The 24264-nt window shown below is 58.5% G+C and overlaps 4 protein-coding genes across 5 annotated transcripts; 3 read left to right on the top strand and 1 right to left on the bottom strand.

Annotated features, from left to right (window-relative positions):
- Positions 1-1015: 1015 nt before the first annotated feature.
- On the top strand, positions 1016-4902 carry SLC10A3 (solute carrier family 10 member 3). The gene is made up of 2 exons (XM_067546916.1): positions 1016-1147; positions 2397-4902. The coding sequence occupies exon 2, from the start codon at positions 2516-2518 to the stop codon at positions 3809-3811; it is 1296 nt and encodes a 431-aa protein (XP_067403017.1). The 5' UTR covers positions 1016-1147; positions 2397-2515; the 3' UTR covers positions 3812-4902.
- Positions 4903-5044: 142 nt separating this feature from the next.
- Positions 5045-8374, top strand: UBL4A (ubiquitin like 4A). Its single transcript, XM_067546917.1, has 4 exons — positions 5045-5347; positions 5727-5832; positions 7236-7441; positions 7799-8374. The coding sequence occupies exons 1-4, from the start codon at positions 5300-5302 to the stop codon at positions 7907-7909; spliced, it is 471 nt and encodes a 156-aa protein (XP_067403018.1). The 5' UTR covers positions 5045-5299; the 3' UTR covers positions 7910-8374.
- Positions 8375-9158: 784 nt separating this feature from the next.
- Positions 9159-10508, top strand: LAGE3 (L antigen family member 3). Its single transcript, XM_067546932.1, has 3 exons — positions 9159-9227; positions 9585-9713; positions 9904-10508. The coding sequence occupies exons 1-3, from the start codon at positions 9187-9189 to the stop codon at positions 10016-10018; spliced, it is 285 nt and encodes a 94-aa protein (XP_067403033.1). The 5' UTR covers positions 9159-9186; the 3' UTR covers positions 10019-10508.
- Positions 10509-12241: 1733 nt separating this feature from the next.
- LOC137152350 (dynamin-1-like protein) lies at positions 12242-23965 on the bottom strand. 2 transcript variants are annotated; one of them, XM_067546914.1, is made up of 17 exons: positions 23714-23965; positions 22994-23144; positions 22470-22516; positions 22090-22161; positions 21096-21182; positions 20477-20639; positions 19515-19635; positions 19099-19230; positions 18396-18602; positions 18085-18205; positions 15984-16139; positions 14951-15040; positions 13771-13869; positions 13515-13637; positions 12723-12832; positions 12440-12599; positions 12242-12366 (listed from the first exon to the last, which is right to left on the bottom strand). In XM_067546914.1, exons 1-17 carry the CDS (start codon positions 23813-23815, stop codon positions 12310-12312), a joined length of 1998 nt encoding a protein of 665 aa, XP_067403015.1. In that variant the 5' UTR covers positions 23816-23965; the 3' UTR covers positions 12242-12309. The 2 variants fall into 2 exon arrangements, with proteins under 2 accessions (XP_067403015.1, XP_067403016.1); XM_067546915.1 differs by having other exon boundaries at positions 22994-23139; positions 23714-23954.
- Between the last annotated feature and the right edge of the window lie 299 nt (positions 23966-24264).

The following is a 24264-nucleotide window of genomic DNA, read 5'->3' as shown; positions in this document are numbered from 1 at the left end:
GGAAGTACATATCATGAGCAGCACTAAGGCTAAACTCTTGGTGCAGGAGCTGCCGTAGGCAGTGGGATGAACTTCTCCAGGAACAAAGGGTCGTTACCGCCCTCACGCCATGGCCTCACCGAGCCGCCTGCATGGCCCTGGCCTTGCCTGGCAGGAATACTGAGCTGCAGCTGTGCATGCTGATCAGCTTTCCAGCCCCACACGCTCCCCTGGGGCTGCTCCTGGCCCCAGGGACGGGCGACGAGAACAAACAAGCTGTGAGGGCTGGCGAGGCTGCGGGCGGGAGATGCTGGCTGGAGCCTGGCATGGCCAGGGTGCCTCTGGTGACTGGGCTGGGGGAGGTGTGGGGGGGACAATTGTGCCCTACCCTGCCCTGCTGGGCCCAGGGAAGGGAAGGGAAGGGAAGGGATGGGAGCGGGGAGACAGCCAGGCTTCGATCGCACCCAGCCCCCCAGGGGGCAATGGGAGAAAACACCAATCAGCGGATGGAAGGGGTCCATTCCCACCGATCTCAGGAGAAGGGGCCAGTTCCCACCAATCAGCGGATGGAAGGGGTCCATCCCACCAATCGCAGGAGAAGGGGCCCGTTCCCACCAATCAGCGGATGGAAGGGGCCCGTCCCACCAATCACAGGATGGAGGGCCGGCGTGGTGGAGGAAATGCGACTACTCAACAGCCACGGTATACTAGTCACACCAATCAGAGCCTGGGGGCGGGAGCTGCAGGGACATAACCACTGAGAGCACAGGGAACCCCTAGTTCCACCAATTAGGACATAGAGGGCTGCAGAGACTCACCAATCAGAGCCCGGGTACCCCCTACCTTCACCAGTCACGCTTTGGGTTCTCCTAGCTCCACCAATCGGTACAGGAGATCGCAGTGTCCCAACCAATCAAAGGACAAGTTCGACCTTAGTCCCGCCTCCCCTCTTCTAACGTACTTCCGTTCCCCAGGAACCATCCCCCCTTCCGGGATCCTGCCTGGCTGCCTCATTCCGCTACTGCCCATGCGCGCAGCCACTTCCGTGGTGGGCGGGGCCGTTGTAAGGTTGTGTGTGTCCCGGGGGCGGGGCCGAAGGAGCTGGACCGGACGCCGACGCAGCCGAGTTGACTCGAGTCAAACGGGGTCCACGGTGGGGGGAGACAAGGTATGGGGGAGGGGTCAGGGCTGGCACTGGGGGGCAGAAGGATGGGAGGGCTGGCACTGGGGGGCAGAAGGATGGGGGTGGGGTCAGGGCTGGCACTGGGGGGGGCAGACGGATGGGGGAGGGGTCAGGGCTGGCACTGGGGGGGCAGACGGATGGGGGAGGGGTCAGGGCTGGCACTGGGGGGGCAGACGGATGGGGGAGGGGTCAGGGCTGGCACTGGGGGGGGCAGACGGATGGGGGAGGGGTCAGGGCTGGCACTGGGGGGGCAGACGGATGGGGGAGGGGTCAGGGCTGGCACTGGGGGGTTCAGACGGATGGGGGAGGGGTCAGGGCTGGCACTGGGGGGGGCAGACGGATGGGGGAGCGGTCAGGGCTGACACGGGGGGGCAGAAGGATGGGGGAGAGGTCAGGGCTGGCACTGGGGGGGGCAGAAGGATGGGGGAGGGGTCAGGGCTGGCACTGGGGGCTTCAGGGGTCGGGGCTGGGCTGGGGGGCAGAAGGAGGGGATCAGGGTACGGGCTCAGGCCTGGGACCTGTAGGATAGCAGGAGTGAGGCGGAGATAAGGTGGGGGGGGGGGGGCTGGTGAGAGTTCAGAGGGCTGGGACCTGGAATGGGGGGAGTTGGTAGGGGAGCTGTGGTGAGGCTAGATTGGGGGGGCCGAGTCCCCTCAATGGGAAGGCTAGGGGTGATGGCAGGGGGGCTGAGTCCTGCAGGGTCAGAGGTCTTGCTGGGATTAGAAGGGTTGGGACCTGAGGTGGGGGGTAGCAGGAGGGGGTAGGAGTTAGGGGGTCTGAGGACAGAGGCCTGCCTGGAGCTGGAGAGGAGAGGCCTAGGACTGAGTCCTGGTGGAGTTTGACCTCTTTTCCCTGACCCCTGCATGACCTTTGACCCTACAGGGTGGGGCAGCATTTGGGGAGAGGGTGACTGGGAGGGGTGTTGATGGGGGGTAAGCTGTGAGGAGAAAGGGATCTCTTGGGGGCAGGGGAGTGCGGTTGGGCATTTGTGATGAATTTCAGTGACTCAGCTGAAGAGGGAGAGAGCAGCTGCCTCCACCCCACAACCCCCACTGTGTGTTCCCCCCGCAGTCGGGTCCTGGGCTGCCCCTGCCCCATCCCCATCCCCCTTTCCCCAGTCCCTCTGGGGTGGTCACCCAGGAGCTGGCAGCCGAGCGCCTGAGATCCCCCTACCCCTTCAGTCTATCCTTGCTCAGGCCCCTCCTCTCAGCCTCTCCCTGTTCCCTTCCTCCAGGTTGGTGGGGATGCCCGGCGACTGAACGAAGGAGGTCCCCACGCATCCTGGCTGAGCAACATCTCCATGTGCCGGAGCTGCTGGAGACCAGGTGCCTGTGGGTCCTGAGACCCCACGGCATGGCACAGGCGCTGCTACTGCTGCTGCTCTGCTGGGCCCAGCCAGCCTGGGGGCAGCCAGCCGAAAGGTACCTGAGTGTTGGCGATGGCAGCACCCTGGAGTTTGACTTCCCTGAGAGGAGCCAGGGCATCATGGTGGTGTCCAGCCGTTACCCAGGTGCCAACGGGACGGCGGGTGGTGTCCGGCTCAGCGTGGCCTCACTAGCGCCCTCCGTGCTGACAGTAGAGAACGTCAGCGCCCTGTGCTGCGGGGCGGGGGGCTTTGTGGTGGCCATCCGCTCAGGGACGGCTGGGCTGGCACCACTCCAACTGCGCCTGCTGGACCAGCATCGGCTAGTGGAGGAGCGGGGGGAGTTCCAGGTGCGGGTGCTGGCAAGCGAGGACCCGGAGCCAGGACCTCTGGGGCTGGGCCACTTCTCGGAGAACCCACTCCTCTACGTCCTCCTGCCCCTCATCTTTGTCAACAAGTGCGCCTTTGGTTGCAAGGTGGAGCTGGAGGCACTGCGGGGCCTGGTGCGCCAGCCCCACCCCATCCTCTTGGGCATCGTGGGTCAGTTCGTGGCTATGCCCCTGTACGGCTACCTCATGTCATTGGCCTTTGCCCTCCCTAAAGCCCTGGCGCTGGGGCTGGTCATCACCTGCTCCTCACCAGGTGGGGGCGGCGGGTACCTCTACAGCCTCCTGCTGGGTGGGGATGTCACTCTGGCCATCTCCATGACACTGCTGTCCACCGTAGTGGCCACTGGGCTGATGCCGCTCTCCTCAGCACTATATGGGCAGCTGCTGAGCGCCCACCAGACCCTGCACGTGCCCTTTGCCAAGATCCTGGGGACGCTGCTCTTCATCGCGGTGCCCATCTCGGCCGGCCTGGTTGTGAAGTGCAAACTGCCCCGGGTCGCCCGCCTACTCCTGCTGCTCATCAAGCCCTTCAGCTTCACCCTCATCCTCGGTGGGCTCTTCATGGCCTACCACATGGGAGCATTTATCCTGGCTGATGTGCGGCCCCCCGTGGTGCTGGCTGGGCTGACGGTGCCCCTCTTTGGCCTCCTGCTGGGCTACCTCCTGGCCTCTTGCCTGCAGCTGCCGGGCCCGCACTGCCGGACGGTCAGCATCGAGGTGGGGGTGCAGAACAGCTTGCTGGCCCTGGCTGTCCTGCAGCTCTCTTTCCGCCGCCGGCAGGCTGACTTTGCCTCCCAGGCCCCCTTTGTTGTGGCGCTGAGCAGCACTGCTGAAATGCTGGTGCTGGTGCTGGGCCACCTCGTCTATAAGAAGCTGCGTCCGCCTGCCGGCCCCTGAGAACCTCCTGCTGCAAGAGGGACTGGACCCCTGTTGGGAGGCAGTGCTGGGGGGACCAGCTGTAAAAGGGGCTGTGTGCTCCCCCAGCTGCTGAGTGCCCCTTGCCACGGGGGAAGAGATGTAAGGATTCCAGGACGTGTTGTACAAGTGACTCTGGCCCCAGAGCGCCCACCCCTGGGGCAGTTGGAAACCAAAGTCTTTCAGGTTGGGCCCCCGAACACCCAGCCTTATTTTTATACAATTTGTTTTCTATGCTTCTGGTGGTGGCCCTCCTAGGGTGTGGAGCCTGGGCTGTTTACAGGGGGTGGGGAGCAGCCCCTCTTCCACAAAGTTGAGGGGGTTGAATAAAGAAGAGAGAGCAACACAATTTGTGCATGGAGCTATTACTGGTGTGGGGGAGCATGGGGGGAGGGGGGTTGCGCTGGGAGTGAGAGACCCCTGGGGCCACTCAGATTGCAAGCAGCTGAGCTTTTTTCTTTGCTCAGCTGGGACTAGCACAATCCTGGTGCCACCAAGAGCAAATGTGGGTGCTGTGCCCAGTGCAGGCTGCTTTGGGCCCAGCCCTGGGCAGAGAGAAGGGAACAGCCGGGGACCCATGCCAGGCTGCCTCTTCATCCCTGCCCCTCTCCACTGTGCAACTTCCCAGGCTCCTAACTAGAGTCTCTCCCCACTGCCCCATGGCTGCAGGCAGCAGCCAGGAAATGGAGAAACTTCCTGCTGCGAGGGGGGTGGAGGCTGGAGTGAGGGGCACTGGCAGAGCGGGGAGGGGGAGGGCTCAGACATGGGGGTGTCACGTCCCTGCTGGGGGGCGGGAGGGACACTGCTTCCAGCCTTGGGGATGCCTCTATCGCCCAGGCACGCCCTCCCCCTGGCGCTGCTCTAGCTCCAGCTTCTATATCCCAACCCCACGGGCCGCTCTGGCCCCCTTTGTCTCTATGGTATGGAATTGGCTGGTCTCTATGGTTGTGGCCTTTGCTCCCTTTGGGTCTTTATTTCTATTTCTGTTCCAGAAAGCGTCGCTCTAGTCCATGCTTCCGTTGTATCTCTATGGTATAGCGCTGCCACTCTAGGCCGCAAGCCCTCTGGTTCTTTATGGTATGGAACTCGCCGCTCTGGTCCTTGCTAGCCACCCCATCACAGAAGATGGGGCTTGGAAGGGACGGCCGGAGCTATCTAGCCCAGCCGCCTGCTCAAAGCAGGACCCGACCAACCCAACACAATCACTAGTGGAGCCCGATCCGCGCCAGTTTTCCCGTCCCTTTGGTATCTATGGTTACAGTCACTGTGGGCGCGGCCGGTGCCGACTCTATGGAATACCACCGGCCGCTCTATCTATGGAGTTGTGGTACTCTATGGCCTCTTTCAGGCTGGTCTAGCTTCCATTAACTTTATGGTCCTCCGGCAGCGGCCGCTCTACCCCCAGCATCCTCCTGTGTCTATGGTGCCGTTAAAGGGGCCGCTCCGGGCCGGGGGCTGCGCGGTCCAGCGATGCTGCTGACGGTGAAGGCGCTGCAGGGCCGGGGCTGCAGCCTGCAGGTGCCGGGGCAGGGCCGTGTGCCCAGGGCGGGGGGCCGGAGGCGGGGTATGTGTGTCGGGGTGCGGGGCTGTGTGGGTGCCCTGTGCCCGCCTCTCCCCCCGGCTGGCTGGCGGGGAGCAATGCGGGGGGGGGGGCAATGGAAGATCCTGGGGGGGAGGGGCGTGGGGGGGTTGGCAGGCCTGGGGGGGGCAATGGAAGATCCTGGGGGGGTGGCAGTCCTGGGGGGTGACAGTCCTGGGGGGGGTTGGCAGTCCTGGGGGGGAGGGCGCGGGGGGGTTGGCAGTCCTGGGGGTGACAGTCCTGGGGGGGAGGGCGCGGGGGGGCTGGCAGTCCTGGGGGGTGTAGCTCCCCACTCCAGCCCCCCTCCCTTTTCCCCAGGTCTCCCCCGACGAGCGCGTCAGCTCCCTGAAACGCCTGGTCTCCGAGAAGCTGAACGTCCCCGTCTCCCAGCAGCGGCTGCTCTTCAAGGGCAAGGCCCTGGCAGGTGGGTGCTGGTTCCCAGGGGCCCGAGGCTGCAGACAGGCAGCGCCAGAGGGGCTCGAGCTTTCCCCATTCGGCTCTCTAGGATGTTGACTCTGAAACATAATGACGAACACTTCATACCCCAGCAGCTATTGCATCGCTAACCCCTTCAGTCTAATCTCATTCAATGCAGCTGCCCCTGGAGTGGGGTGTTCGCACTGGGACACCTTGCCGGGTGCTCTGGGGTGCTGTGCGGGGGCACACGGCCCCTCTGGGGTGAGGCGAGAGTTGTAAGCTCCCAAACTTCTGTTTTTAAATGGTCTGGGGGCTCCCTTTATCTTGGCATCTCACCATCCTTGGGGACGTCTGTGCCCCTTCCATGCCCAGGGCAGCCACCTGACAATGCCAAGGTCAGGGCAGGCTGCAAAAGGAGAGCAGATTCTCCCAGTGCTGGTGGGTGGCACTGAAGCCAGACTTCCCAACCAACCACGAACTGCGCTTCTGATTTCCCACAGAAGCCAGTACACGAATACACACAGCCCCCTTTACTCCATTTCAGCCTCTGGCTCCCAGATCAGCCCCTGGGTCCAGTAAAGAGACCAGTTATTCAAACTCTCTGCTCTTTACTAAAAAGGTTCCTCCTGACCCCAAAGGGTCAGCCCCAGCACCAGATCAATATACATTTGGATCTTACCCAAGATACCACGCTGCCAGCCAATCCTTTAGTAACTAAAACTAAAGGTTTATTATAAAACAAAAGAAACAAACTATGAGAGAAATGTGAAAGGATTAAAGCAATCAGACACATACAAATGATTTGAAAGTCCAGATACATCAGGTTTCTAGAAGAATGGTGGAGTTGCAGGCTTGTACAGTCCCTCTGGTGCACATCCAGTACCTGGATGGGTCTCAGTCCTTTGTTTCACAGCTTCAGTTTAGTTGTAGATGAGCTGATCCAGGGGTAGGATGGTAGCTGAATCCCAACTGAAAGACAAAATGGAGTCCCCAGGCCTCTGCCTTAGATACCTTCTGGCCCTGGCCATGCTGTTTGTGGGGTTTTACAGGAACGAAGATGGAGTCCAGAGTCACATGGGCCAGTCCTGGTGCCTCATCAGGTATATCCCTGGCTTCTCCCCCTGGGCCCCTGGCACCTGGGAATGTCTTAATGGGCCATTAAGCCGTCTATTGTTCTGCAGCCATCCTGTCTGAGTCATTACCCAGACAGCACACTTTGAAATGCTGATATCTCAAACACATCCATAACTTCCATCTCACCTATCACACATGAACACAAACATCATCATCTGACTCAGCACGTTACAGCCTTCCTAACAGTACCTGACATGGCATATCTCACATGAATGATGATGATTTTGGCAAGCTGAGGGGGGGCAGGTGCTCACTGCCTCTCTGCTGCCCACACAGATGAGCACCGGCTCTCGGACTATTCCATTGGCCCGGAGTCCAAGCTGAACCTGGTGATCAAGCCACCGGAGAAGGCTTCCCCTGAGGAGCCAGGGCAGAGGGGGCCCCCGCCACCATTCCCGACCATCTGGCACCCACTAGGTCAGGTCTTGGCACGGCACTTCAGCACGGCCGATGCAGAGAAGGTGCTGGAGCAGCTGCATAAGGTGACACCGAAGGGAACTGCAGGCTGGGGAGGCTTCCTGGGTGGCCTCATTGTGCCCTAGAAATGCCCCTGGTTCTGGGATGTGGCCCTCTGGGGTGGGGGGTTGGTTATCTGGGGACTCCGCACCTGGAGCCAGGACACAGCCCCTGTGGGGTGGGGCGCAGGGGCCAGTTATCCAGGGACCCCTCCAGTGCTGAGACGCAGCCCCTCTGTGGTGGGGCATTGGGGTCGATATTCCAGGGACCCCACGCATGGAGCTGGGGTGGGGCAGGGGCTGTTTCTCCAAGGATTGCACTGATCCCCTCCCTCCCCCCCGGCCATGTCGAGGGCGCCGAGCTAAGCCCCCCTCTCCTTCCAGGATTATGAGCGAAGCCTTCGCCTGCTGAGCCTTGACGACATTGAGCGGCTGGCTACACGGCTCCTGCACCCGGAGGTTGCTGATGTGGTGGAGATGGGATTCCTGGACTAGCACCCAGACAGACCTGGGCAGGGGGCAGCGTTTACCCTGCCCCTCCCTTCATCTGGAACAAGGAGCCTGAGGGTGGGGCCCAGCAGGGGGCTTGGGGGTCCCTTTCCCCCCTCCTCACACCTCTGAACTGCTGCTACGGAGTGTCTGTAACTTCTCCCCTTCCCCATTAAAGGTGATGGTGGGGGTGAGACCTGCCCAGCTCTGCCTGATGTGTTTACTGGGCTGGTGCTCGGGGGAGGTTCACCCAGGGACCCCTTGCCCAGTGCTGGGACCCGGCCATCTCAGGAGTAGGGCATGGGGGCTGGTTATCCAGGGACTCTGCCCAACACAGAAATGTGGCCCTGGAGGGATGGGGGGGCTCAGGGGCTGGTTATAGGGGGACCCCCTCACCATAATAGGAGGTGGGGGTGTTTATACTGGCACCCCTCGCCCAGTTCCCCCCCATCTCTGTCTCCATGGAGCAGCTGTATCCTCTAAGTCTTCAACACGCCTCCCCCCCCCTCTTGCCACATAGCTCCCAGCCAGGCAGGCACACTTGTTCTCAGCAGGGATGATCCTGAGGGTGAGATGGGGGAAGGTTTCATTTGCCCTGAAGACGGTGGGGGGAGGCATGAGGGGACATGGAGAATGGGGCTGGACTTTGGGGGGTGGACTTCTGATTGGGGGTGCTGTGGAAGGCACCTGGGATCAGGGTGTGACTTAGTGGGGCGGGCTGTATTTTCCGCAGAGGGGGGTGGTTACTGTGTCCCAGAGGTAGTGAGCGAGCTCTTAGGCGAGGAGTGTATGGGGGGGCGCTACCCAACGGTGGGGGTTCACTGGGGGTATCGCTACAGTGAGGTGCCCCTCTTCTGGCACGGGGGCTGCCCATGAAAGGGGATGGCTCTGCCCACCCAGGTGTGGGGACTCCTAGGAAGGGGGTTCGGGGGGGGGGGTGCTTCCACGGCAGTGATGGGGTGAGGGCAGGCAATGCAGTGGGGTGCGCTTAGAGACTGGGGGGGGCTCTTGGTCATGGGGGAGTCATAAGGGGCGTGATTCTGCTGGGGGGGGGGTCCTGGGTGTGGGAAGTTGAAAGGGGGGGGGTCTCAGCTGGGTGCATTCGGGGGGGGGGGGGGTCTCCCTCTGCTATAGCGCGGTGTGGGTTCCCTGACGGGGCGTCTCGACGCTCAGGCAGGGCGAATTCCGGGGGGGTTGGAGTTTGCGGGGGCGGGGCCTGACCACAAAATCCCGCCCCCCCCCCCCCCCCCGGCACGTGCGGGGCGGAGCCAGGCCGGGAAGGGATGCAGGAAGCTGGAGCTGACCAGGCCGCCGGGCTGGACTTGTATCCGGGGTCCGGTGTGGACGGGGTGCAGGGGGTCAGCGGGGGCTGCGGGGGAGGGGGCACAGCGGGGGCTGCGGGGGAGGGGGCACAGCGGGGACTGCGCGGGATCTGGGGGGAGGGACATGGGGGCAGGGAATCTGGGGGCGGGGGCACAGAGGGGGAATTGGGGGCCTGGGGAGGGGGGCAGAGAGGGGACTGCGCGGGATCTGGGGGGGGGGGGGAGGGAATTGGGAGGGGCTGGGGAGGAGGCACAGAGGGGACTGCGGGGGTGTCTCCCCTTGGGCTTGGCCAGGTCTCTCACCTCTATTTCCAGTTCTTCCCTTTTTCCTTAACTGTCGCCCCCCCACCCACCCACAGCACCTTGAGTGTCCCGTTCCCATCGCCCCTGGAGGCCCAGATCGCCCATGGCTCCCTGGCCCCAGACCCTGAGCCCCGCAAGGGGGGGATCAGCAAAGAACTGAGAGTGACCGAAAACTTCCTACACGTGTGAGTGATTCCCCCAGGGAGACAAACAAACACACCCACCAGGGACTGCTGAGTGGGAGTGAGGGGCCCTGGCAGACGTCTGGGGGAACCCCTGGGCTGGGATAGCAGGGGGCTGCTGGTCAGGAGTGAGGGGCACCAGCAGAGCTGGGTGAGCGGGAGGCTCCCTTCTCATCCCATCGCCTCCCTCCAGGCACTGGAAGGCAGATGAGGCCCGGATCCTGCGTGTTTCCATTAGCTCCTTCCTGGACCATCTCTCCCTCGTGATACAGACCATGGAGATGTTTGGGCCTCCAGTGCCGCGATAGCACCTGCTCCCCCCTCTTCCCCGCCAAGCTCCTGCAGAGTGAGAGGCTGGGACCATGTCCTCTTGGCCCCTGTTGTCTGGAAGATGCTGGAGCCAGTGCCGCTGGGGGTGCAGGTGAGGCATGAGCTGGACTGTCTTGGGGGAACAAAGAAGGTCCCTACATTTGGCCAGCACCTTGGACTGGTTTCAGCTCTGAGGCTAGAAGAGCCTGGCCAGGAGGGGCATTGGGGGGGGCTGTGGGACTCCGCCAGGGGCTCTGTATAACCCTCACCCTCGTGCTGACAGACTTTGCATTCTAGAATAAATTTTGCAGGGGAACTTGCTGTGTCCGTGTGAATATAAGCTGGGCAAAGACCATCCCCTCCCTGCCAGCATCCACCCCTGCACAGCCCCATAGGAACCACCCCAAGCTCTGCCCCTTGGATCTGGCCCCCACTGGAATCCACCCCCCACCCCTTGGCTCCTCTGCCAGGAACTCCCCCCATAGCATCCCAGGATGCCCCCCCCCGCTCCCCCAGGCCCCCAGGAGCCACCTTCCCCTGAGATCTCCCTCCCAGGGATACACACACAGCTCACCTGGCCCACATTAAAGGGTTGGGGGCCTTGTGTACTGTAGGAAGTGCTGCTGTAGCGCCCTGGTCCTTGAGCTGTGTAGCAGGTGTGATGTGTGCTGCCCTGCAGAACAGCAGAGACTTTTTTGGGGTGGTGAGAATGGGGGGGCAGGTGCACCACACATGGAGCTCTGGCCCAGCTGCCCCTCCGTCATGCCAAGGGGACACTGCCCCACATTGAATAGGGGCAGAGCAAGCTGCTGCCACTCTGATGGGTGAGGGGAGGGCTGTGCACATCAGTTAATCAGGCCTGCTGCCCCTTATGCGGCCCTCCCTGGGATCCTTCTTCCCTCCAACATGGGCTCCTCCCCAAAGACCCACACTGCCTCTCCTTTCCAGGATCCACCTCTACAGCCTGGGAGACATACACACCCCCGTCATGAGGCATGCTGGCCAGTGACGGGTTAACAGGCAGCCCAGAGGCTCGCTTAGCCCATTGTGCTGGCCCAGGGTGCTGCAGCTAACCCAGGCGCAGGAACTACCTCCCACCTTTGGACAACTGCAACATTTGAGCGGAAGGTGCCAATGTCTAGTTGGCAGCCAGTTGGGGGGGTGGGGGGGTTGTCAGTGCTCCTGGCCCTGGTGGCCAGGCTACAGCCTGAGCGAGACAAGTTATGCACCTTTACCCGATTCCAGGGGCGACGTAGCTGACAGGCGCACTGGCCCGACTGCGTCGCTAAACACCAATGACAGCCATATCGTACATGTAGCCCAATCAGGCGATAACACAGCAAAATACTCCCCGTCCCCACATGGGACTAGGCAGATAACACTGCTTTAGGCTCTTAAATTCACTGAGGAAGTGGGCCACTGTCTGACATGAATTCAAAGTTGGAGAGCTGATTTTTTTCCCCCCAACTACATTAAATTTTTAAGGGCCTAAGTCCGTGTTTTCTTAGCCATGATTTTTTGAGCAGTTTCTAATCCAGCGTGACAGACATTTTCACACTGTGTGTATGTGATGAGCCTCGGCTGCCACCCGAGGGAAGCAGGGGCTTGTATTTGGCACATATGAAGCACCAGCAGCTCCTAGGCGAGTGCACCCCTGGGGAGATCTGGTGAGAGCAGGATGAAACCTGACCGGTTTGCCTTGCTTCCTCACCGCTGAGCGTGGTTGGTTCAAGCTTGACAAAGGCTGCAGTGGGGCCAAGCCCTGCCATTGGCTCTTATCGCCCACATCCTTCCTGTAGTGGGGGGGGAGGGGCCTAAAACTGGCCCCCATGGCCTCCTCCTTGCAGGCGGGCTTGGCCCTGCTTTGAATAGGGGAGAGAAGCAGCTGACTTCCTGAGATCCAATACAGCCCAACATAATGGTGGCCCTTTTTTCTTGTGAGTTTTAAAAAAATCCTCTCCTCCCCTGCACTTGCACCGTCTAGCAGCTTGGCTATTACAGCCTTTCCCTGGTGGGCTGCAGAGCCCCCACCCCACCCCACCCCCAGGCTGGGGGACAGGATGATCGCTTGGCCCCGGGGGACTCAGCTGGAACAAGGGGAGGCTCTGTGGTTTGGCTGTGGCAGGGGACAGACCCCCAAAGGCAGGCGGCACTAGCTACCCCGTTTGTAAGTGTAGCACGATCTGAAGAAGTGTCCCAAGTCACACACTCAGAGCCAGCTCTTTGAACAAACAGGTTTTATTCTATGACACCCCGTTCCCCCCCAGTCATCCTCACAGGCAGCCTCCTCTCACCACAGTTGGATCTCCCGGATCTCAGAGATGGTCTGGGTGGCTCGCTGCAAGGCCTGATGGGAAACAGAAGACATTAGCAGAGGGGAGGCAGCATGCAAGACAAAGACACGCCTATTCCCCTCTCACCTGGAGCAGGCCCGCAGCCTCCTGGCGCTGCTGTGCCATGTCCTCGGACTCCGTGAGCAGCGTATCCAGCAGCTGCTGTTTGTAGAGCTGCCCAACCAGCTGGCTCTGCAGATGATCCTTGACATAGTTCACCAGAAAATGCATGACCGTCTTGGGGACACTGGGGTAGAGTCAGAATTTAGAGCCCTTCCTCTTCCTGCCCACTGCCAGCTTGCCGTGTCCCTTAAAAGCCAAGGAGAAGTATTGGTGCCTCTCTCTTCTTCCCTCCCTCCCCCAATCCTACCTGTCCTGAATGCTTTTGCGGACAATGAGGAAATAGGATTTGATCAGTCTACGGATCACCTCACAGTCCCGCTGCTCCCGCTGGCTCAGCTTCCGTGTGGCTGGCATAGGCTGAGGGGGAGAGAGACAGGGCATGTGACTTGGAGGGGAATGGGGGTTCTGCCCAGCTGGGGAGTGGCCCACCCACAGGGATAAATGATTAGGAAAATGTAGACTAGAAATAAAAATGTATGCCTTAAGCAAGGAAACAATGGACCAAGGGTTGTGGTGCAGTGAAAAATTGCCGTACTGAGGGACAATCAAGATTTTAAGCATCTATGACAAGGTGCAAAAGGGAGCCAGAGAAATGATGTACTCCAACCACGAGGCCTCCTGCCAGAACACAGTCAGTATGTTCCACGAGGCACGCGGAGCAGAATGGGTGCTTTAGATATCAGTAGAGCCCTGCAGATCCGCAGAGACCCGCTTTAGATCTGTGGCTCACAAAGGTGGGGAAGCAGCTGCCTGCAGCTCATGGCCTTTCATGCTGCTGTCCCACTTTTGAAATCTGGGCGTAGGGGCTCCCCTGACGGCCAACAATTAATCAGCTGTTGTCTGGAGGGGCTCATGAGGGTGTGGATGACCTAGAAGACAGAGACTGTGAACGGCCCAGCAGATGTGAATCCATATTTGGGGCAGGGCTGGCCTGCCGACTCCTGCCTGTTTGACATCCTTACAGGTGAAGCTGAGATGGATCCCAATTCCAAGAGCTGGCCTGATCGGCCAGGGCTAAAGGGGCTCAGATGCAACTCACTGTGTCCAGCAGATTGACAGCAGGGGAGCGACTGGGGCTGGAAAACGTGGGCTTCTCCTCCATGCCAGCATCCTCCATTTTGTCACTCTTCCAGCGCCGGGTCCCCTCCGCAGGGAGGTCACTCTGTGTGTGGGGGGGAAGGAGGTGGCAGAGACCAGCTGGCCACCAGCATGCCATGGGAGAGGAGGGATGGGACAGTGGAGGAGGATGAAGGTCAGCATTAGGACATTGCGGGACGGGAGTGAAGAGGAATTACCTTGCTGCTGCTGACGGAAGCAGACACCAGAGCCGTGTCAATGAAGTCTGGGTGCTTGGTGTTGATATAGGCGAGCTCAATTGCAATCAGATTATGAACCTGTGGAGGAGAGAGGGATGGGATGGGATGGAAGTCAGGGACAGAACCCAGGAGCCCTGTCTCTGCACTAATCACTGGGGATAGCATGAGCCATGATCTTTTGAAAACAAAACCTGTATTTAATTTCAACTTAATAAATCTGATTTTTGTTGTGAACCTATTTATTGAGAGGATAGTAAATGTAGCCCTTAGCATAGGGCATCATTATTCTAATAAAGAGCAATACGTTTGCTGCTGACAACTTAATGAAAAAGTCTAACCACGGAAGTCACTGGATCAGCACCTGGAACCAGAGTGTGTCGAAGGTTAAACCAGCTTTCGACAGCAGTCGCCTCTTCTGCAAGTGCGGGGAGAATACGTTCTTCATTTCAGTTTATTCAACTAGTTCTGTTCAAAGTTAAAACCCAATTGAGAGATGGCTGCGCAGGAATCCTTGTTTTCCTCTTCCAGTCTGAGATTTTACAATTAGTAGTTCCCACCCGGCTTTATTCAAAGGACATGGGGAAAGGCCTTTGTTGAATACATCAGTTAGTTTTAAATGCAAACCATGTTTTGATCAACATTTTTTCTTATATATTAAGGTAATTTAATTTTTTTATTTGTAATTTATGTCAAACTGTATTTGGATGGAAATTGGAATTTAATTAAATATGCACAGAAACAGCAATGAAGTTTTTTTTACTAATCATCTAGTCAATAAAAAATGCATCGTTCACCATTTCCTAACATCGTAACAAAATTAAAAATTCAGATGGAATAAATGTAGTCGATCTAACGTATCTTCCCGATTAGCCAAAAGAGGCACCACACTTAGTGTAAAGACTATAGTTGCAAATTAACATGTTTTAGTGGTTATCAACCAATGAGAATCCACCTTTTTCTTTTTTTTTTTTAAAGTTATTTTCCTAAAAAGTACAAATGCAAAATATAATTAAAGTTGGTGATTTTAATCACATTTTCCTGCTTGCTGATATAAATCAATCCACCTTGGGACAGACTTCACTCCCTCTCACCTCCAAAGTACATACCAGCCTCCTACCCTGCGTGGGCCCATAGCAGCCCAGCCCTCCCCAGGCGTTACCATCTCATTGGTGATGGGCAGTCTCTGACGCAGGACACCTGTCACCACCTCCACAATCGCCTCGTGCAGTTTGGGGAAGCGCAGCAGCTCCTGGCCGGGGAGGGGAAGAGAGTGAGAAAGATGCAAGACGCTGGAAACACTGACACTTCAAAAGACTGCTACTGAGATGTGCAGGACACGATGGGCCCATGGATTAGCCATAGACTGATGCATCTATAAATGACATCTGTATCTTTGATTACTGAAGACTAGATGTCTGTTTGGGCCCAATTTTAGAGCGTGATCCGGCTGAATCTGAGACTTTCCCTCACAGCCTGACATTCACAGTTGGATCCAGTTGCAGGACTCTGCAGCAGATCCCAGGACAGCTAACTAACACTGGAAAAGTACCACCAGTGACAAGCAGAGTCCAGACACCCCAGGGAGAACAGAAGGTGTACCTCCCCCTCCTTCCCTAATAAGCAGTTAATTGCAAACAGCATTATTTTACTGTACGTGCTCATGTGGTCAGGGAATGGAACCCCATCTGCACAGCACCAAGGTCCCCATGGTTACAGGGGTAACGCACACCCCCACCCCCAAAACATCATATTGCCCCTGGGAGTATTGCACCACTGGGTCAACCTGGGCTTGAGGCACCCAGGAGATAAAGGGCTTTTGGTGTAGAGGGTGAATGTCCTGCTTTTTGACCCAGAAACAGACATGAGACTGTAAGCCTGGGGACAAGGGCTGCTGGCAGGTGTGAAGGATCTGGGGTCTCCATGGAGAAGACGGAGGACACCAGTAACGCAGCAGCCATGGGGTGTATTATTGTTTCATCCCTGTAATGCTTTTATCCTAAAGAAATGCACTGTGTGGCACGAAAGCTGGCTGGTCTCTGGTAACCCTGTCCTGGCGCCTGGGAGAAAGCACGTGGCAAACCACAGGTGCTGGACTAAGGTCACACCCCCACCCCCAAATGGGTGAGTTACCTGTGTATTATCGGTGGAACGGGGCTGGGTGACGGGGTCCCAGGGGTGGGGGGGGAAGGCACCTGCGTGTTGTAGGTGGAGCAGTGCTGGATGATGCGCTGCAGCTCCTCGTGCACTAGCTCCACACAGCGCAGACTCGGGTCCTCCAGACGCTTAATCTGACGCTTCACCAGCAGCTCAAATGAGACCTCGGGCACAAAAAGCGCGGGGCGGGGGCCCTAGGGGTAGGGGAAGCGACCTCATCAGTGCAGCCCTCTTCCAATGGGGATGAAGAGAGTGGGGAGAGAGACCCTTTCATTCCATTCCCCACCCACCCTAGGGGCCCAGAAAACCTGGAGACAAGCTACAGTCAGGACACAACGGGGTGGCCGATCCCAGGCAACCGCAGTGAGTTGGGACTCAGTGTGTTGTGGGACTGGCCCCACCAGCCCCGGGGTATGTCCCATCCCAGGGCACTGGGAGAAGAGGCACATACCATGTTGGGGAGGAGCAGTAGAGGGCGTGGTAACAGACCATAAGGGGCTGCAGGGGTGTGTGTGTGTTACCATACCATGCAGGGTTGGGGGGCACAGTAAGGGGTACCATGTGGGAATACAAAGGGGCAGTAGGTGGTACCATTTGGGGAGGGGAGGCATTGTGACAATTAGTCTAACTTTGGCCTGCTTGGGAATTAACCATGAAAAGTAGACCCAGTTAATTATTGTCAGTAAAGAACATTATAAAGAGATACAAGCAAACCAGCCAGAGATACGAAATATGAACAACTTGGGTTGCTGACAGAACTCGAGCATGGCACTGAAATCAGGCTGGGTAAAACCTGAAGACATGGAGCGGAAAGTAATTAACCTGAACTGGTGTCTTGGAAGCTTGGCCTATTTGGTGGCAAAAATAACGAGGGCTGGGCTACTCCAAACATCACTCCCTAAAGAAAGAACAGAAGCTTCTGAAACAAGCTTCACCATCTGCCCCCCACAGCTGGGACCCCAGCCCTTCTTCTTCCTAATCCAGAGAGTCTTGACTGGAGTGGGCCCCAGATGACATTGCCACCTCTGCCAGTTCCTGCTGAATCCCAAAACACCACATGGGATAAAACAGGATTGGACACAGCTCCAACCCAGCCCATCTAACTTCTCTTTTCCCCAAAAGGCTGTCAGCCAGGAGGGCTTTGCTGTCTAGCACCCCTCTCCAGCTAAAGAGAAAGGGAAGAAGAAAGGCTGTTAGCCTAAAACCCTGACTTCAGACTGCACATTTCCACTCGCCTTCCTTCTTCTCTGTATCATGAATACAAGGTCACAAGGCTGGCAGAGGTGCTACGCTGGCTGAGGTCTCTGGATACCAAACCCTGGACCTTGTTTAATACTGTTTAACGTTGGAGAGTGACTGGGTTATGGGAACATCTTTGGCCCATTTACTCCATCTCAATTAGTATAACAGGAGGCTGTGGGTGAGAGGGGGGCTCCGGGGAGGCCCTGGGAGATACTATACAGTTACAGTGGGGTTACAGTGGATAAGAAGCTGGATATGAGTCAGCAGTGTGCCCTGGTTGCCAAGAAGGCTAATGGCATATTGGGCTGCATTAGTAGGAGCACTGCCAGCAGATCGCGGGAAGTGATTATTCCCCTCTATTTGGCATTGGTGAGGCTGCATTTGGAATAGTGTGTCCAGTTTTGGGCCCCCCACTACAAAAAGGATATGGAGAAGTTGGAGAGTCAAGCGAAGGGCAACAAAAATGATGAGGGGGCTGGAGCACAAGACTTATGAGGAGAGGCTGAGGGAACTAGGCTTGTTCAGTCTGCAGAAGAGAAGAATGAGGGGGGATTTGATAGCGGTCTTTAACTACCTGAAGTGGGGTTCCAGGGAGGATGGGGCTAGGCTGTTCTCAGTGGTGGCAGATGACAGAACAAGGAGCAACGGTCTCAAGTTGCAGTGGGGGAGGTCGAGGTTGGACATTAGGAAAAAGTTTTTCACTAGGAGGGTGGTGAAGCACTGGAATGGGTTACCTAGGGAGGTGGTGGAATCTCCATCCTTAGAGGTTTTTAAGCTGCGGCTTGACAAAGCCCTGGCTGGGATGGTTTAGCTGAGGTTAGTCCTGCTCTGAGCAGGGGGTTGGACTAGATGATCGCCTGAGGTCCCTTCCAACCCTCATCTTCTATGATTCTATACCGTAGCATTGCGGATGGCTGTCAGGATGTCCAGCATGGTGAGCCCAGCCAGCGGGTCAATGGATTCCAGCGTCCGGCCGAATGTCTCATGGAAGATGTAGCACATGCGGGCACCCCCACAGCTGGGAGTGGGAGAGGGGGAAGAGACAGAAGGGTTGGGGGCACAGAAACAGTAGCCAAAGCACAGAGCACCCCCCAAAACTGGCCCCTTTCATCCTGCCACTCAGCACTGCCCACCCATTGCCTCCTCCCCCATGCTCCATAACTCTCAGCTCCACGTTCTCTGCCCACCATGCCTTGCCCTGCACTCACAGCTCGGAGGTCTCTATGTTCCGGGCGGTGCCCTCGATGGTGTGGCAGTACTCAGTGGCGAACTTGGTGATGATCTGCAGCAGGGTGGCATTCTTGTCCTCGATGGGCTGCCCGTAGCTCTGCAGCACCGACTGGTACTGAGCTGTCAGCACATTCACCCGGGTTTTCAGCTCTGGCAGACAGTCCCGGATGTGGTGCATCAGCAGCCTTGGAGGGGACAGGGAGGGCAGACAGGAAAGAGCTCATTGAACCCAGCCTTTCAGGGGGGACATTCTGGACCCCAGCCCTGCCAGCCAGGGCTCAGCTCCTCTGCTGGGGTGATTCCGCCACCCATGTGCACCCCTGCTCTGCCCACTGCCCCCCACGCTCCTGGCCACACTCTAGTGAAAGCGAATTCTGCAGGAGAGTGGGGTCATCAGTTGTGACACCCACACACCCTCCTCTTTCTGCTCAGCTTGAAATAGGCTCACTTATATTCTGTTTGCCTGGTGCAGGCTGCCGCTGAAGGCTGGGCTGGGCTGGGCTGGGCTGGGCTGGCCCAGGAGAAGGGACATTGCGAGTGTGCACAGGCACAACAGATTACTCAACTGGCTCCTCCCCAGCCCTACTCCTCTGGCCCCCCACAGCAGGGAGAGCAGAGTCCCAGCAGCCTCCAGCCCTCCAGGTCTTAGCTGGCATCTGCACCCTCACAGCTGTTACTCACCGGTTGAGGGTCTTGGCCAGGTATCGGGTGCCATTGCGGTTGGCCAGAGATGGGTACCGTTTTTGCAGGAAGCCCTGCTCATCCTGCAGTGACTCCGCAATGTTCTTGCCAGTGTTGATGTCATGCTGACTCCTGGGAGGGTTGGGGGCCGAGGGGGGAGGGAGCAAAATCATTCTCTGTGGCTTCTTCCCTGGGATACTCCCTTCATTCCAGCCTGGGGAGGGGGCATTGGGTGAGGAGCACACAGTTCTGCAGCCCACCCCACCCCAAACTCCAGCACAGACTGTCTCCTACAGCCCCCCCAACTCCAGCCAAGCACTGCCTATCCCTCCCCAGCAGCCCCCCATGTGCACTCCCACCTCCATGCAGCCCCCCCAGGACTGCCCTTTTGCCTGTACCCCCACCCTCCTGCCCACCTGTTAACCACCCCAATGATGCCCAGCTTGACAGGGATGACCCGGCCCATCAGGACATCCATGGCATCTGTTCCAGCATCCATCAGGTCCAGTTTGGTGACCACGGCCAATGTCCGGCGCCCTGCGGGAGAGGAAGAAGTTAGGGCAATCAGGCAAGCCATGCCTCTCCAGCCCAGGCTCAGAGACAGAGACGGAGACCTAGGCTTGGACTACACTCTCCACTGAGGTCGACCCATCTACGTGGGTCAGGGGTGTGAAAACCCACACAATCGCCCTACCCCTGGCATAGATGCTGCTGTGCTGACAGATGAGCGCTTCCGGCACTAGGGAAACTCCTCCATCGGGCAGGCTGCGTCTAGGCTAGCACAGCCCCGGTGCCTGTGCCATGCCGCGCCAGCCCCTGTAGCGTAGCCATGGCGAGGTAGGACCCAGGAGGTTCTGGAGCAGCAGGGCACGTGATTCAGGCGACACAAACTCTGACCTAAGCCTGGCTTTTCCTTTCTTACATGCATCTTCCAGTCCCAGATTCCAGGGGACCAAGAAACACCAGCGCATATTGCAAAGGCTGCCCCACATCTCCACTGCTCCCTGCTGGCTACATCATTTCAATGAGGGGTGAAATCTCTACCAGGGACCCAAATTCCCCATTGGGAGCCACAGGGAGGACCAGAGAGGCTGGAGCACAAGGGAGCTACAGGGAAACCAGTTAAGCCCAGAGTCTTAAAAGGAGGGAACTCCCCAGAGTCTGTGAAGGCTGCAGCATCAAACACCCAGTGAATCCACTACAGCCCTCCCCGGCCCACCAAGAGGACCCAGGACCCTGCTGCTCCACACCTCTCCACCTGCCTCCACTTCATTCCCTCCAGGCAGAGGTCACAGCCCCTCCCAGATCTCAGCCTCAACCACTCCTTGGGGTTCCAGGGGGGTGATGGGAGGAAGGGGGTGCCCCCTCACGTCAGTACCGTCAGGGTCAACATCCCGGGCCAGCTTGAGTGCCTCAGAGGTGGCCATATCGGTATTGGCGGCTGTCACAGCCAGGATCAGGCTGTTAGGGTTGGAGACGTACGACAGGATCATCGCTCGCACCTGGCCCTCAATGTCGGGGGGCTGGTCCCCCACAGGCACCTGGGGAGGGGAGAGAAGAGTCAGTGCAGGTCCCTGTCACACACAAATACAGGACAGCCTGGACTCCTGTGTTCTCTCCCCAGTTTTGGGAGGGGAGTCGGGTCTAGTGGTTGTAGCAGGGGAGGCTGGGACTCTGGGTTCGATCCCCAGCTCTGAGAGGGGAGCAAGGCCTAGTAGTTTAGAGCAAGTGGGCTGGAAACCAGGACTCCTAGGTTTTCTCCTCGGCTCTGGGAGGGGAGCGGGGCATAGTAGGTTAGAGCAGGGGGGCTGGGAGCCAGAACTCTTGATTATAGACACCAACTGGCTGAGCATCTCTAGTTGGGAAGGTCTCCCAGTGAGAACAGGAATAAGCCAAATTTTGGAAATACTGCTGCCAACAACTCCCATGGGGCATTACCCCTCTCCACCCCATTCAAGGGCCTCTCCCCCCAACTTCTTGGGGCACCCGCCTCTGACCTTGGTAATCCCTGGCAGGTCGACCAATGTCAGGTTCAGGACACGTGGGGAGTAGATCTTCAGGTACAGAGGCTCCGGGCTGATCCCCTGCAGAGCAATAACCAGCAGGGTTAGAGCAGGAATCTGGGAGCCAGGACTCCTAGGTTCCATCACTGGATCCTGACGCTGGTGCATGTACTCTTACTGGAGAAGTGGCAATGAACACTAATGGCATATTGGGCTGCATTAGGAGGGGCATTGCCAGCAGGTCACGGGAAGTGATTATTCCCCTCTATTCGGCATTGGTGAGGCCGCATTTAGAATATTGTGTCCAGTTTTGGGCCCCCCACTACAAAAAGGATGTGGACAAGTTAGAGAGAGTGCAGCGGAGGGCAACCAAAATGATTAGGGGGCTGGAGCACAGGACTTATGAGGAGAGGCTGAGGGAACTGGGCTTGTTTAGTCTGCAAAAGAGAAGAGTGAGGGGGGATTTGATAGCGGCCTTTAACTACCTGAAAGGGGGTCCCAGGGAGGATGGGGGTAGGCTGTTCTCGGTGGTGGCGGATGACAGAACAAGGAGCAACGGTCTCAAGTTGTAGGGCGGGAGGTCTAGGTTGGACATTAGGAAAAAGTTTTTTACTAGGAGGGTGGTGAAGCACTGGAATGGGTTACCTAGGGAGGTGGTGGAATCTCCATCCTTAGAGGTTTTTAAGCTGAGGCTTGACAAAGCCCTGGTTGGGATGATATAGTTGAGGTTAGTCCTGCTTTGAGCAGGGGGTTGGAGTAGATGACCTCCTGAGGTCCCTTCCAACTCTAATATTCTATGATTCTATGATAACAGGACACAGGTAAGGGGGCGCTGGGCAGGAGGTTGTGTGGGAGGCCAGGACTCCTGGGTTCTTTCTCCAGTTCTGGGAGGGAAGTGGGATCTCGTTGGTTATAGCAGGGGGCTGTGAGACAGGACTCCTGGGTTCACACACACATTGAGGCAGTTGGTTTCACAGGGGCTCGTTACCTTGTTCGCTCCTGTCATCCTCTCAGTCTCAGTCTCGATCTCTTGCCGGATCTCATCAAAGTCAGTGAAGGTCTGAGAGGGGAAAGAGTAGGACCCATGAAACAAAGAGGGGGGGCAGGGCTGGCCCTGAGACAGGGACCGTGGGGCGAGATGCCCCCTCCCCCTTGGGAGGCCATTTTGCTCTTTGGGTGTGTGATGACCCACAGCTGGGGGGCAAAGGAGGAGGGCAAGGGAGGCTACTGAGAACATCACCTCTATTACTCCCCATCAGACACAGGTCAAGGAGGGGTGTCACCCACCCACCCCCATTACCATCACTCCCCTCTAAGACCCAGATGTGGGTTGAGGGGGCACCCCCAGGTCCCGAGCAGGGCCCCTACCTTGTGCTTGCAGTGCAGGAAGGTCGCCCACTCTTCAGCCTGGATACCTGCAGGGACAGGAGATTCAGAGGGTCACTCTCAGTCCCCCAGGCCAGGGTTGGGGCTTCAAGGAGTTTCTAGTCCCGCTCCAAGCAGCTGTCGGGGACACTGGCTCCCCACAGAAACAATCCACAGACCCGTGTTCCCCAGCAGTAGGGGAAGGAAGTCATTGTGAGCAGGGCACCTCGGGATGTCACCATCTCAGCCTTTGGGGTCTCTATCCTCAACCTCCCAGAGCAAGGGGGGGTCTCCCACAGAATGGTACTGCAGAGCAAAGGATAGAACCCAGGAGTCCTGGCTCCCAGCCCACTCTGCTCTAACATTAGACCCAACTGCCCTCCCATAGCTGGGGATGGGCCCCCTTTCTAACTCACTCCCCTCCCAAACTAGGGGATAGAACCCAGGAGTCCTGGACACTCATACAACCTTCTGCCACCCATCCTCACAGCCCAGGGAAGGCCACCTTGGCTCCCAGCACCCCTTACTTGTCTCCCCGCTCACTGAACGCTGCCGCTCCTCCAGCGAAGGCAGGTACACCAGCTGCAGGACCAGTGGCCTCCGGGTGACAATGCCTGAGCCCCGGGGCAGGAAGTCACGGCCCACAACGCTCTCCAGAACTGAGCTCTTCCCGCTGCTCTGTGAGGAGGGGGGAGATGGGGTTAAGGTTGAGGGTGACTGGATGGGAGAAGGGGGAGAGGGGCAGTAAGATGGGGATCAGGTGGAGAGAAGGAGAAGAGGAGCTGGGGCTTCTGAGCTGAGAGCATGCTGGGCGGGGGTGATGTCTCAACTGGATCCAATCACCACGATCTGGGGGGCTGGATCCCCCTGGGGAGCGAAGGATGGGGGGCCATGGGGGGGTCGGGGGGTCTCACCTGGGCCCCGATCACCACGATCTGGGGCAGCTGGATCCCCCTGGGGAGCGAAGGATGGGAGGGCATGGGGGGTCTCACCTGGGCCCCGATCACCACAATCTGGGGGGCTGGATCCCCTGGGGAGCGAAGGATGGGGGCATGGGAGGTATGGGGGGGTCTCACCTGGGCCCCGATCACCACGATCTGGGGGGCTGGATCCCCTGGGGAGCGAAGGATGGGGGACATGGGAGGTATGGGGGGGTCTCACCTGGGCCCCGATTACCACGATCTGGGGCAGCTGGATCCCCTGGGGAGCGAAGGATGGGGGACATGGGGGGTATGGGGGGGTCTCACCTGGGCCCCGATCACCACGATCTGGGGCAGCTGGATCACCTCGGCCCCCACCGTGTTGAAAATCTCCTGCAGTTTGTTGATCACGGGGATCAGGGTCTCCATAGCAACACCGGCTCCGGGACTGCTCCCCGCGGCCCCGCAGCATCCCCCGAGCCGGGACAGAGCCCGGCGCCCGGCCCGGCCTGGCCTCTCCCAGCCCAGCCCAGCCACTGAGCGGACCCAGGACCCAGGGTCCAGGACACGGGAGGAGTCGGGAGGAGTCGGGAGCCGTCCCGCCACCCGCCTCGGCTCGGCTCGGCTCCAGGCCAGCCCCAGCCCAGCCAGCCCAGCCCCCTTCACTCCCAACCCGGAAGTACCGCACCGCCCGTCTCCGCTCTCTATTGGTCCTCGAGTCCCATCTCTATTGGCAGAGAGACCATCAATCACTGGCCAAAGCCCTTACCCCAATCCCATTGGAGGACGGTGGCTTGGCGCTGCGGGGCAGTGCGCGCGCGCGGCTGAGATTGGAGGCCCATTGGCTAGTTGGCGCAGCAATCAGTGCGACGACCATG

Source organism: Emydura macquarii, unplaced genomic scaffold (assembly GCF_026122565.2).
Source record: "Emydura macquarii macquarii isolate MOO-44397 ecotype Brisbane River unplaced genomic scaffold, CSIRO-AGI_Emac_v2 contig_1203, whole genome shotgun sequence".
Lineage (NCBI taxonomy): Eukaryota > Metazoa > Chordata > Testudines > Chelidae > Emydura > Emydura macquarii.
Note: the sequence above shows the minus strand (reverse complement) of the source record. Positions and strands in the feature narration are given on the sequence as shown.